Consider the following 14192-nt stretch of genomic DNA (forward strand, 5'->3'; position numbering starts at 1 on the left):
AGTGGGCGTTGTATTTTTATTTTATCTATTATTTTTGCTATTATAATAATTATTATTGTTATTGAGGGGGTGTGATTTTTATGCTGGAATTTCGACAGCAAATGCGTAAGATCCTTTTTAACATGATCGTTACAAACAAAGACACACAGAACACAGCGCGTGAAGGTTATATTGTTTGTTGTTGGATTTATTTTTATATAAACTTGTTTGAGCTTAGTTTGTTGCCGTATTCCTAGTCTAACATTTTACGACAGCATTACGGCCTTGCATACGGCAGTATTTGACAGGCGGGCGCGCGACGTTTGTAAACACTAGCGTGGAGTGTCGGCGTAGACGTCTGATTTGATGCAGGTTAAGTGTTGACTTGACTTTCTTGATGGGTTTTTTGTTAAATATCAGGTGTCATTTTATCAAGAGTAAAGCTGGGCACGGTGCTGATACTTTTTTGGCTCTTGTCAAAAGTTTCTTGCAAGCGAAAACCATGGCTTTAGCAGTCTGCCTCAGCTAACATGCTAACAGCAGGAGCAGTAGCGGGGCTGTCCGGAGGTCCGGCTGCTTCACCTGAGAGCGGCCCGGCATGCAAATAGTGCATTCCCTCGGAAGATCCTTGCTTCGACCGGGACTACAGCTTCTCGGGGTCCAGCGGAGGTGTCTCTGTGCAGCACAGAGCAGCAGCTCTCTGACACTCACTGACACACCACAGCAGGCGGACATGATCCGGAGCCGGGCTCAGATCAGGCGGGTGCTCTGCGTAGCCGAGAAGAACGATGCAGCGAAAGGCATCTCAGAGATCATGTCCAGCGGCAGAGCCATTAGGGTCAGTCTGTCTCATCTGTACATCTTAAGTACAAACACATCTTAACATACATATGCTGACACATAATTAACTTGTTCTGGACACGGTCTCTAATCATAATCAATCAACAGATGAGTCAGAAGTGGAAATAACATTTAGCTATAGCCCCAAATCAGTTGATGGCACTGTTCAGGGTTCAGTTAGGCTCATTGTTATTGTGCATTTTCAAGATACAAGACACTAAAACTACTATTGACTCGTAGCACAACATAATCCAATTATTATTACATATAATACTATAAGTAAACAAAATAATTGATGTAAACCAAGATGAAACTTGTTTTGAAGCTATTACTATTTAACTGGGTTTTCTAGAGTCACATTATTTTTATTTTTATTTCTTCATTTCAGAGGGAAGGACTGTCAAAGTTTAACAAACTCTATGAGTATGACTATCACCTCTTTGGTCAGGTAAGTGACAACAGAGAAATATTTAAATATGAACACATGGACTTGTGTATCTATATTCTTTTATACACTAATTTATTTTGTCTCTTCTGCTCTAGGATGTCAAAGTAACAATGACATCGGTTTCAGGTCATTTACTAGCCCTGGAATTTGAAGCAGCTTTCCAAAAATGGTAATTTAAAATTTGACTTTGTATTTTTTATTTTCAATTGTATTATATTGTTAAAACAACTGATGTATGTATGTATTATTCTCTAAGGCACAGTTGCAATCCTGTACTGCTATTTGATGCTGAGGTGGAGAAGTATTGTCCGGATAACATGGTACAAATCAAGGTAGGGTAATTCCAGGAATCTTTACTTTGTATTTAAATTAACATGTGGCCTTTGTAGGATCAGGATTTTTAAATATATATTAAACCCTCTTTCCTTTTCCCTCCCTCTTTATTTCTCTACCCCTTGCTGTCTCTGTAGCGGACACTAGAGAAAGAGGCAAGGCAGTGCCAAGCTTTAGTCATCTGGACTGATTGTGACAGAGAAGGAGAGAACATTGGTTTTGAAGTCATAAATGTCTGCAAAGCAGGTACAATTATGTTTCTGTAAAGTGGAGGTTTTTGTACATTTGCCCACAACTAACTCCTGATAATTGTGTGTGTTTCTTAGTAAAACCCAATTTACAAGTTTTCCGGGCTAAGTTTTCTGAAATTACCCCCAATTCCATTCGGAGAGCTTGTGAAACTCTGACTGAGCCAGATGTTAACATCAGTGATGCTGTTGATGCACGTCAGGAGCTTGACCTGCGGATAGGTATGGTGGCACTCTTCATGCAACATGGGCAAAATATGGGCTCAACAGACAATCGTTCATACAGAATTATCACTTTTTTGAGTCTGATTGACAACCTTGGTTAAATGTTACCTTACTGATGAAACACTAGTTGTGTAGTGTATCTGGAAATGTGTTCACTGCTTTGGTCAATATGATCCCATCCTTGTCCTGTGTTCATCTTTTGCAGGTGCATCCTTCACTCGATTCCAGACACTTCGCCTGCAGAAGATCTTTCCAGAGGCTCTGGCCAATCAGCTGATCTCGTATGGCAGCTGTCAGTTTCCTACTCTGGGATTTGTGGTGGAGCGTTTCAAAGCCATCCAGGCCTTTATACCTGAGACTTTCTATAAGATAAAGGGTAGGAATTTAACATTGATTAATACAGAGACATGCACATTTGATCTGATACAGAAACAAGGGTTCAGGTTTTGAACAGATTTTTTTTTTGTGTGTGTGTCAGTGCTGCATGAGGTCGAAGAGGAAAATGTAGAGTTTAGCTGGAAAAGAAACCGTCTCTTCAACCACACGGCCTGCCTGGTGCTCTACCAGATCTGCATGGAGGTATGTGGGTGGTTGTCTTTATATGATTCACGCTGATGTTTGGCCTGAAGTTCTTAGTAAGTTCCTAGAGTGCTGTTTGTAAGACACACATGAGAAACACACATACTCTCCACTAATATAATATGTTATTGACTTTGTCATGTCACTTATTTTGGTACAAATTCATGTCTGTGACTGTAGTCATTGTTTCTCATACATTTCTATGCTGCCCTTTTAATGTCTCCTTCCTCCAGGTTTAATGTTTTAATGTGCTGTGGTTCTGTCAAATTTCAGGGGCATGTACAGCTACCTGGTGTCCTGCACTAAACTTGCCCCTTGGATTCACACAGAGCAGACTGCCCCACAGAATAACAGTAGACAAAAATTAACTATCAAATAAACCCATCATACATTTTGAGGTCAGATTATTATAATCGTTATCTCACCCCCAGTGAGAGATAACATATAACATCATCTTAAAAACTATAAAAACATAGAATAAAATGCCTTATTCTAACTCTATGTAAAAAGTAAGATGAGAAGAAAAATCCTGTGTTGCAGATCAGAATCAGAACACTTCATTAATCCCCCGGAACAAGGGCCTTTCTGCATGGAGTTTACATGTTCTGCCCGTGTGTGCGTGGGTTTTCTCTGGGTACTTCCACAGGCCAAAAACATGCAGGTTTGATTGTGTGACTTCAGTCCCGCAAAGTCACCAAATTATATATTACAGCTTAGATATCTTTATAATTTCAGTGGATCAAGTGACTATGTAATGTGAAACCGGAACTCATGACTCAGCTCTGCAGATACCTTTCTGTTGTTCTTTATCATCTTTTTTGGCTCCTTGTTTGTTTTAGTTTTCTTCCTTCAAACCAAAATATCAATTAACTGAGTTTCAAAGGTGCAATATGGTTTTAATTAAAAAATTGACATAGTTTTAGAATCGATTGTATATCTGTGTTACTATAACAATTCCTATTAACATTTAAAAGGCCAGTTTGCATCCATTAGTTGAAGACCATTTAGTGTTAGTTAACTCTTGTACCCTTTTCTCTCCTGTGATTACTTTTATTTAGTTGTTTAGTTTTCATTTTCATAAAAGGAAGGTAAAAATGCACAAAAATGTTGAAGTAAAGAGAACTGGACAAACTTTTGCTCTTGCATAACAGTTACAAAATGTATTCATGCAAAAATAGCAAAGGCAAGAGCAACGCAGGAGTGGGCTTTCATCTCGACAACGCCGATTTGTTTTTTTCTGATTATACAAATTAATTCAGTTATTTAGTGTAATGCAAAACCAAGCATCATTCACGTTATGCGCCCCCATGTGGACTAGTTTGTGTCTCTTCTCAATGATGGAAGCACACACACACACACACACACACACACACACACACACGTAACCGCTCTTCGCCCTGCAGCTGTTACCTCAGCAGGACACTGCTGTAAATTTAAATTCAAATGTGTTGTCAACATGCCTGAATAAAATGAGATAAAAGCCTTGTGCAAAAAGCTACACACAGGAAAATCATTTTACTCATTTCCAGGATCCCATAGCAACAGTCACCTCAGTAACCAGCAAACCCAAGAGCAAGTGGAGACCGCTGCCTTTGGACACTGTGGTAAGAATACAAAGTCAGGTGGCCATGCACATGCATGTGCTGCATATAAGGTATATGTAGTTGTTTTTTTGTTTTTTTGAAGCACGAGACAAAAATTGTGCATATCAGCTTCATTGTCCTCGGTCCCTGCTTTATCCCACTATGTACAGTCCTCTGTCTTTATCTTTCCAATAGGAAATGGAGAAACTGGCATCTCGGAAGCTAAGAATAAGTGCCAAAGAGACTATGAAAATTGCAGAAAAACTCTATACTCAAGGGTGAGTGTTAAAACAAGCCGCATTTTCAGTAATGTACATACATACATACATTCTGCCGTCTGAATAGGAAAGTGTTGTCTTGGTCCAACCATATTCTATGTAAATGTCCTGTCTTTCATTTAAACTTGTTTGAATCAGAAATCTACCTGGAAGCCAGTGGCTTCACTAACAGCTTTATGATGTTAGTGAAACGGTCAAAGGTATTTTTACATCAGTGTGATGTAAAGCAGTTCCTAGCTCTGTACATGAGAAGGCACCATCTGGCAGTTCATGTGTTCGAAGATGAGGTTACCAGCATTGTCATTCATGCTCCTTTTAGTTTCTTGGTGTGAAAGACAACTTTTTTTTTCTTTTTTTTTTTCCAGGTTCATCAGCTACCCCCGCACTGAGACAAACATTTTCCCTGCAAACCTGGCTCTCGGCCCTCTGGTGGAGCAGCAGACTCACAGCCCAGTCTGGGGGACGTTTGCACAGCGGGTGCTCGATCAGCCTGGGGGCCCCAACCCACGACAGGGCAAGAAGTCTGACCAAGCCCATCCCCCCATACACCCCACAAAGTACAGCAGCACACTGCAGGTATGTACACCAACCTTAAGCTCAGTTTGTGTGATATTAACAAATATAAAAATGTTATGTTTATATTTAAGCTGTTAATTTTTGTGTGATATTAACAAATATAAAAATGTTATGTTTATATTTAAGCTGTTAATTTTTAAAAGTAAATTAAAAGTATTAACGTAAGATACAAGTACCATTCTAGTAGCACAAAGAGTTTCACCGTGCGCTCACATGCAGTAACATTGGCTCTGTTTTTCTCTCTCTTCTGCGTCCAAGGGAAATGAAGGACGTGTTTATGAGTTCATTGTTAGGCACTTCCTGGCCTGCGTATCCCAGGATGCTTTGGGGCAGGAGACGGTGGTGGACATAGACATTGCTCAGGAGAAGTTCTCCGCCTCAGGACTTATGATCATTGCAAGGAACTATCTGGATGTTTACCCATATGACAGATGGAGTACCAAGGTAGTGTGTGTGCACTTGTATTTGTTATCTCTTCAGCATAGCGTAGCATTAACCAGACTTTTCAGGAGGTCCTAATGAGGCAGAACCTAATTCCTGAGGAACTGGTAAAGTTTAGGGCTAAGATTTGAATTGTGGCTCAGTCAACTGACTGGTTTTGGTAAAGGTTAGGGACGCCGCTTTGTTTAGATTATTCAAATGAATGGAAGTTCAAATTTGTGTGTGTGTTGGTCCCTCTTTAAAATCATCTTATTGAACGTTCTAGGTGATTCCGGTGTATGAACACGGCTCCCAGTTTCAGCCTTCTGCCATCGAGATGGTGGATGGACAGACGAGTCCTCCTCAGCTGCTCACTGAAGCTGATCTCATATCACTGATGGAGAAGCACGGCATTGGTATAAACACACACACACATATGCACACAGAGAACATTTGTGTGTTACTCTATGAACACGTAGCCAGCTTGCACCATCATGTTAATGTTACAGGCACAGATGCGACTCACGCGGAGCACATTGAGACGATCAAGAGTCGCATGTATGTCGGCTTGACGGCGGACCAGAGATTTCTCCCTGGAGAGCTTGGAATGGGGCTGGTGGAGGGTATGTATGCATATACTCACGCAAATACAAACTAACTTTCAAAATAAAAAAAAATTGTTTTCCTGCATCACAACAAGCCTTTTATGCATGCTTTAGGCAACGGTCGTGCTTTATCAAAAGCTGCCGTCTTGTACAGTAGTCTTGTCTTTCTACAACACCCGAAACTAACAAACACCAGACAGACAAAACGGCATCATTTTTTATGCATCTATATATCTGTACAAGCATCTGTATCAATGAACGCTGCATCACCTGACAGGCAACTCCACCTTAGTTCCTCAACCCACTTTGGAAAGGAAGGGATGAGTCCTCTGTTTCTTTTGTGCAATCTACAGTCTCACTGTTTGTCATTTATACATGTGAGAACTACAATGAAAGAGTGTGTGTGTGTGTGTTTGTTTGTTCGTTCAGGTTACAACTCCATGGGTTATGAGATGTCCAAACCAAACCTACGTTCTGAATTTGAGGCAGACCTGAAGCTGGTGTCTGAGGGCAGGAAGGACAAACGGAGCGTGTTGCTTCACCACATCCAGAAATACAAAGCTGTCTTCATCGAGTCTGCCAAGAAGGCAAAGAAGTAAGTTGCACCATATGCATATTTTGATTTGTAATGTACTATCTGAACACAAATGACCACAATCACACCACTCCAAATTTTACAACAACTCACATGTCATACCTGATGTGTTACATTTGCATGCTGCTGGAAAGAAATCACGTACTGTTGTTGCCTCAGGTTAGACGAAGCGCTGTCAACATATTTGGGTGCCGCTCATGAGATCACTGAAGAAGAGCAGCTGGACATGGAGATCCCACTGCCGGTCAGGAAATGTCCACACTGTGGTCGGGACATGGTGCTGAAGAAGAAGAGGGAGGTTAACAGGTGAGAAGAGATATGTAGTGTCTCTGAGTGTAGATGTTTGTTGTTCTGTACTAAACCAATTTTCAAAACATTTATTTTTCATCAGTGTCACAGATATACAGTATATAGATTATTTGACAGAGATTGCGATTGTGATATGATTTGTGATATCAGAGGGAATGGTCATTTTTTTCATCATTATTCTCATTTTCATTCAAGGAACATATTTCAAATGATTGCTGTGTGATATTTGGACAGATCTGTGAGAAACAAAGATGTTCTTTTCAGTCTGTAGATTAAGATGCGACAAGACAATTCATCTAAGCAGTTTATATTTAGTGTATCCAATCTTGTTGAAAGAATAGAACAAGTCTTCAAGTCATTTAAATGCTCATTACAGAAGGTTGGGCGACTGTATGTTGTCAGCTTCATGCGCGAATGGCACTGATACTTTTTATTTCCCAGCGTGTGGTGCTGCTGTCAGACTGACAGCGGAATCACTGCACTAAAAGTCTCTCCATATGTCAGACTTGCCTTTTCCTGCTTGAATCTTCTCAATTCAACCCGTGGACTCCATTCCACAGCAATCTCTGTCTCGCCCATTCCCCTAAGATTTGCCCAATCCCAATGCAGTCCTCTATTTTGAACTGACATGATGTCAACCCAGGGTTAACATGACTGATAGGATTAGCAGTTTAATAGTCTGCCTTGGAATGTTCTCAGTAAATAGGACAGAACAGTTTCTCATTATAATATTTGTATTAATTTAATTTTTTCACCACTTTCTCCATCCTCTCCACTGTCTCTGTCCTCCTGCAGTAAGTACCTGTCCTGCTCGGGTTTCCCAGCCTGTAAGACGGCAGTGTGGTTCCCTGACACAGTGCTGGAGGTCAGCAGGGATGACAGCATTTGTCCCACCTGTCAGCCACATCCTGTTCACATGTAAGTTTTTGTTTATAACATCTCACACTAAATCCACAAGAGATTTTGTCCAGACCACACTAACTAAAACCAAGGGAGGGCAAGACTGAGTCAAGACCATGACCAGTGCACTATACATACATAATATATACTATGGTATTTTAACTTAAAATAAGCATTGTTTATGGTCAGGCAAAGCAGCCTTGTACCTGCATTAAATGATCTCCACTATCTGCTGTGTGATGAGGCAGTGTTGTGGTGTGTTGTTTCCTTGCTATTCTTTGTCTGTGGTTTACAAAAGCATACTTTATAGCAATTTGGCAACATCTCCACAGATTCTCCTTGTGGTGTCATCCACAGCAACCTAAATTTACTCCCTGTGAAGGTGACAGGGCGGGGTAACAGCTGGCATCTGTGACAAAAACAAACTCTAACTAAGGGTGACTTACTATATTCATTGCATTTGCAAGTGTTCCATCTCATCACAAAGATTCATTTAAATCTATCAGTTGTGGCCTCAACCTGTCTTAATTTAACGTCCTGATTCCTAAAATGTGTCCAAAACTGAGATCAGTCTCAAGCAGTACTCAAGTACTGCAACACTACACTTTACTTGAGTTACTTGAGGGGATTGTATTGCTGGTCAGTTAGTCCGACACTCCAGTGTTTCTACCCAATGTTTTGTTGGGACATTTTTCTGTCACCATCTTGATAAATTTGAATAACTGTCGATATCTCAGCTTTTATCCAACACATTCATCATGCCATAGTCTTAAATGTCTCTTACGAGTATCCTAGCTGTATGAAGGTGCAGCAATGTGATGAATAGTAAGAGTAAGAGTACAATATGCTTGTTCTGGAACCTCTTGAGAAAGTTTAAACTCAACTATGGAATTACATTATATACATACAGCCAGCATATTTCATTTCCAGATAGTGATATTAACCCAATAAATATAATTATTACTTACAGGGTTGGATTTACTTTACAATGTACAGCAGATATTAAAGATTCCCTTTTATTCCTTTGGTTCAGTATCACTTTCCCCCCAGCACAATTCAGACCCACAGTAACTTTACTTGTTTTTGGTGGTCGTGTCAGCGCCAAGTGTTTTTTTCCCATGAACACACAGATTACACTTGTTGTGTTACTGAGTGTATGTGGGAGCTCAGAGAGAGTCAACAAACTGTTTACCATCGGTGTCCAACTCTCCACCACAGATGAAGCCACTTCGTCAGAGCAAGAAACTCGTCAAAATTCTTGTTTACACCAGTGGGCGTTAACCCCTTGAGCACGTGCCTCGGCTCAGTCCAAATATAGGGCACACTCGCCAATGTGCTGCGTACCAGCATCCGTTGCCATAGCTACCAAACTAGTACAGAGCTCAAAGTTGAGCTGCAGCACTTACTTCAAAGCAGTATCACTTGTCAGATGAAAATTCAGTATGGGCAGTAATAAACTGTTGCTTACTGCTGCTTTTGTGCAGGTTGCCATGGCAACTTGCGATATTATCCCAACTTACTTTTCATATTAGTGATGTATTCATTATTTTTATATTATATTTTGTATTATACATAAACTGAATGTTAATGGACAGCTGACCTAATGTTACTCCTGTTCTGTTTCTTTATATCATCTTAGCTGTTTTAACAGTTTTCTAGAACTGAGTTTCTTCATGTTTGGTTTCACATACGTTCATGCACCTAGTCCTGCTCTGTTCACACTGGTATGCATTAGTCAGCCATGTTAGCAGCTAATGCTGACTCAGATTCATCAAACAAAAGGGAACTCCGTATCTGACCTTTAACATCACTCTTCTGTTTGTCCTACGTTCTTCAGGTTGAACTTTAAGTTCCGCAGGGGCAGCCTCCCTCCAATGATGTCTTTAGAATTTGTTGGCTGCATTGGAGGTTGTGACGAGACGCTCCGAGAGGTGCTGGACCTGAAATATCTCAGAGCAGGAGGAGGAGGGGGTGGAATGGGAGGAGGTGGAGGAAGAGGTGACCCTCGGCCACCAGCACCGAGGCCCCGCCGGCAAGAGCAGCCCAGACCACGATCCAATCCTCGACCGTCCCTTCCACCTGTCCCCTCCTGGAATCCTCAGCCTCGATCTCCCCCAGGCGGAGGCCAGAGAAGTGTTGACCCCAACAGTGATGCTATTGTGTGCAACTGTGGTCAGGACGCACTTCTCCTCACTGTGCGAAAAGACGGTCCTAATCAGGGGCGTCAGTTCTACAAGTGCAACGCAGGGAGCTGCAACTTCTTCCTGTGGGCGGATCAACCAAATCAACCCGGAGCACCACAGAGTCAAGGGCTTCCACGTCCACTGCCCGCGCCTGTGCAGACTCCAAGGCCTTCACTGGGGTTCAGCAACACATTTGGAGGCGGTCAGGGGCCAGAAGGGGGTGATGGAGGACATGCTGGACAGACGATGTGTAACTGTAATGAGACAGCAGTGACACGCACGGTGCAGAAGGATGGTCCAAACAAGGGCCGGATATTCCACACCTGTGGGAAACCGAGAGAACAGCAGTGTGGCTTCTTCCAATGGGCTGATGAGAATGTACCTCCACCAGGCAAGTCTCTCTCTCTCTCTATCTCTCTCTCTCTCTCATCAGTCCACTGAAAGATATAATATTTATGTATTAAAACAATGAGCAGCATACTTAACATTTTTCAAAATTTTAAATCCAAAAAAAATCCCTATTTCTATTTAAGGAAACTTTCATTTTAGTCACCTTTCAGTGACGTTTTCTTTACCATCTCTGCTGTAACTGGCAGGGCAGACCCCCTATGGAATTTCAGAGTGAGGAAGCCGTTGCTATTTTGCTGCCTGTTCCACCCGTTAAAGCTCGCCCCATTAATTGCAAACACACAGGTGAACCAAATGAGACAAGACAACAATTCGCATGATGCCACGCTGTTTCCTGATGTCATCAAACAAGGTTTTTTGTTATTGATTTTACTGAAAGACCCCAAGTGGCAGAAATTCAGAAATTTAAAAAAAAGGATTTCTTAAGGGAAGAGAAGTAGGTGTAAATAAGCTCTAGCTTTAACCTACACCCTTTGGTTAGAATTAAGATGTTTTCTTGTGTCTGATGTTGTCTTCACTTGTATGTTTTCTTATTTTTTGTCCACCACAAATGCACAGAAATAAATATAGTGACAGGTACACCAGTCTAACAAAATGTTTAGTCTTTTTTATTTAAATTTCGCGAGAGAGGGCTACAGATAGGCTTATTTATTAAAGGCTGTCAGGACTTGGAGCCTTTAAAAAAATGTGTTAATATAAGTAAACGTGAAGATGAACATACAGATCAAACAGGAGAGAGAGAGACGGACGACTTTATATGAAAAAAAACATCTGTCACGACTCTGAGCACTCCCACTGAGGCCTTGAAGCATTCACTTTATCAGCTGTCAGTCCTGGTGTTCACAGAACAGAACCTTTGTGTTCTGAGTGCAACATCCTCTAGTCACCTCACACTGTGTTGTACTTTGTTTGACCTCTCTTCCCTCCTGTCAGGTGGTTTTGGTGGAGGCTTTAATGGCGGCAGAGACGAAGGGAAGAGGGGGAGAAAGACAACGGGAGGGTCCGCCCCTAACAAACCTCCAGCTGCTAAGAAAGCCCGTACCTGCGGCATCTGCCACATGCCTGGACACACTCGTGTCACCTGTCCGCAGCGGTGACAGCAGCACTGGGGTGAAGATGCAAACTGTGAAGCTGCTCTAGAGGTGAATGTCATTTAAATTTATGACAAATCAGTTTTGTTTGTTTTTTTTAAATATGCAATGTCTGATTCTTGGTACCTCCTTTACATGAAACTGGATTAAACACGCTTTTCAGTGGGAACAATAAAGGTTTCGAGAACTAGACCAAACAAACAACCAGGTGCAACCAGGTGACTGGCTGAGCACATGGTGACGCCAGAGCTGAGTTTATGTGTCCTGAACTATCTCTGTAACGTCTGTGCCTCTAAAGTCCTATAATGAAACAACTTTAATTTGTACAGAAACAGAATTATAGATAAAACAAATAACTCACAGATCTATTTTGTAATATGCACCCAATATTTTTTTCAAAATCTTAAACATTTCCTTTTAAATCTTAATGCAGCCAACACAAACGGATGCATGCAATAAGCTTTAAACTCTGGTCGTCTTTCCGTGTTTTCATTGTGTCAGAGGAGAAAAACTGAACAGGTTTTAAAATGTGTGAGCATTTGTACCTTCAGTAACCTGAAAGTGCTTCGCAGCTGATGAGAAATGTGCTCAACTGGCCTTTGCTCCCGTGTCTGAGTTATTCCCGTTTCTCTATTCACAGTCCTGACTGAGATCAGAAGGAGGAACATGATTCGCTCACAGGAGATTTGCTGTCTTTAAATGTGTGGGTTTTAATCAGTTCTATGTGCATTGCTGGATTTGTGGAGGAGCTGTTGGAATAAACACTGATGTTTGTTTTTAATACTGTAAATTTGACAAGTGCACAGACACAAAACTGGTTGGTTTCAGCAGTTGTTTGTATGTTTTATCATTGTTAATTTTAATATTGATGTATAATAAACTTTAATGAGGTCAACCTCCATGGTTTACACCTTTACAGTCATGGCTGAGTTTGTTGTTTCAAACTTTGGTTTCTGTCTCAGCTCTTTAATTTTTTTGTATCTTGGTTCAACTGGTTTTGGTTTTAGTTTCATTTTGACTCTTGCACTTTGACCAAATGTATACTGTCCTGCACAATGAGAAATGCTGATTCTACAAATACTAATTTTGCAGATAACATAACATCTGGATTAATTTTATAGTCACTGAGGCAACTATGCTTATTTGGTAGTGGGGGTTCTAAATCTATTTAGCTGAGCACATTTTTGCCTGCTGTACTGGATAAACATAAGGAGTAATGAGCAAATATAAAACCTTTGCTGAAGCTAGAAAAGTTCTTAAATTCAGAAAAGTAAGCATACAGTCCAGGCAGCATTAGATAAACGGTTAAATAGTAAATGCACAGTGTGAATATTGTGTTATTGTTTGTTACTGTATCAGTTATTAGTTTCAGTGGTGAGGAAAAACCGGAGGAATTTCTGCATGAATGTGTCATAAAATAGCATCTGCTCTTCATCTAAGTCACAAATGTTGACAAGCACAATGTTCTAGAGCTGATAAAAGTTTAACAAAGTAATAGAAAATATTCATTAAACATTCGCAGTGGTGGTGGTGGACAAACCCAAGTGAACCACTAGACTAATGACCTAAACCAGTGGTCAGCAATTGGTGAAAAAGTGGCTCGCCAGCATCAGTATCTGATCATGATTTTAACAAATCTGATCTTAAATAATTTGTTTGTCTAAACAAAAAAATAAACATTCAGAGCTTTTATTCTGAAAAAATATTTAAATAGATTCTGTTGCTAGAATGATGAGGACAGGTGAACGATGAACGGGTTAACGACGAGGACAGGTGAACAATGTGGATGGATAAACGACGAGGACAAGTGAATTGGTACTAATTAAGGTCCATTAATGAGTGAGAAAGTGAGAAAAAACATTTGTGACCTTTGACCCATGTTGACTGATACATTATGTGTTTACCTATTTTATTTTGCCAGCACTTTAATTTGTAAAGGTTTGCATTTAACTTAAAACAATTCATGTAAGAGTTGTGTCTCCTTGACCTTTTTGCATGACACAAGAAAGAAGTTTGTTATAAAAAAGTAACTTTAACTCTGAGTAAATTTTAAACAAGCTACTTTTTTACTTTAACTTGAGTACTTTTTTTAGACCAGTACTTTTACTTGTACTCAAGTAAATCAAAAATAGTGGTACCTTTACATGAATAGAATATTTCAGTGCCCCTTTCACCTCTGCTGATCACCACACAATGCAGATCACTTAATGCTTGACAGCTGTCCGCTGTGCACGAATCATAAACGCTATCACATATCAACGCTCCTCTGTGCAAAGATCATAAAAGTTATCAGATATCGGTGCTTGCTAGCTCGCGGGCAAAGTTCGTGCTGCACAGCTTTGGGTTTCACATGTGGGATTATTATCTCAATGGCTGTTTCTTCCCAGAAATGCTGCTCCTGTCACTTCACTGCAGACATAAATGAGGTGCGAGCCCCGTGGATATAAAGGACAAATGGAAATAAACCAGAAACGCGTGGATTCCCGGTATGAGGCTGCAGCAGGTTACCACCCTCCCCCTGTGTGTTTATGTGTGTGTGTGTGTGTGTGATATTCCAGAGAAGCAGCGCTGATGTTCTTACTGGCACGTTTG

The 14192-nt window shown here is 40.8% G+C and overlaps 1 protein-coding gene across 3 annotated transcripts; it reads left to right on the plus strand.

Moving 5' to 3' along the window:
* The first annotated feature begins 81 nt into the window (after window positions 1-81).
* top3a (DNA topoisomerase III alpha) lies at window positions 82-14049 on the plus strand. 3 transcript variants are annotated; one of them, XM_058654349.1, is made up of 20 exons: window positions 82-817; window positions 1208-1267; window positions 1363-1436; window positions 1524-1599; window positions 1738-1846; window positions 1927-2070; window positions 2279-2449; window positions 2552-2652; window positions 4182-4256; window positions 4431-4513; window positions 4879-5089; window positions 5348-5533; window positions 5796-5925; window positions 6019-6132; window positions 6544-6709; window positions 6869-7015; window positions 7814-7936; window positions 9756-10492; window positions 11443-11651; window positions 13988-14049. In XM_058654349.1, exons 1-19 carry the CDS (start codon window positions 578-580, stop codon window positions 11604-11606), a joined length of 3111 nt encoding a protein of 1036 aa, XP_058510332.1. In that variant the 5' UTR covers window positions 82-577; the 3' UTR covers window positions 11607-11651; window positions 13988-14049. The 3 variants fall into 3 exon arrangements, with proteins under 3 accessions (XP_058510332.1, XP_058510331.1, XP_058510330.1); XM_058654348.1 differs by lacking the exon at window positions 13988-14049 and adding an exon at window positions 12241-12529; XM_058654347.1 differs by lacking the exon at window positions 13988-14049 and having other exon boundaries at window positions 11443-12529.
* The last annotated feature ends 143 nt before the right edge of the window (window positions 14050-14192 follow it).

The sequence above is a fragment of the Solea solea genome, chromosome 16, assembly GCF_958295425.1.
Source record: "Solea solea chromosome 16, fSolSol10.1, whole genome shotgun sequence".
In the NCBI taxonomy this organism is placed as follows: Eukaryota; Metazoa; Chordata; class Actinopteri; order Pleuronectiformes; family Soleidae; genus Solea; species Solea solea.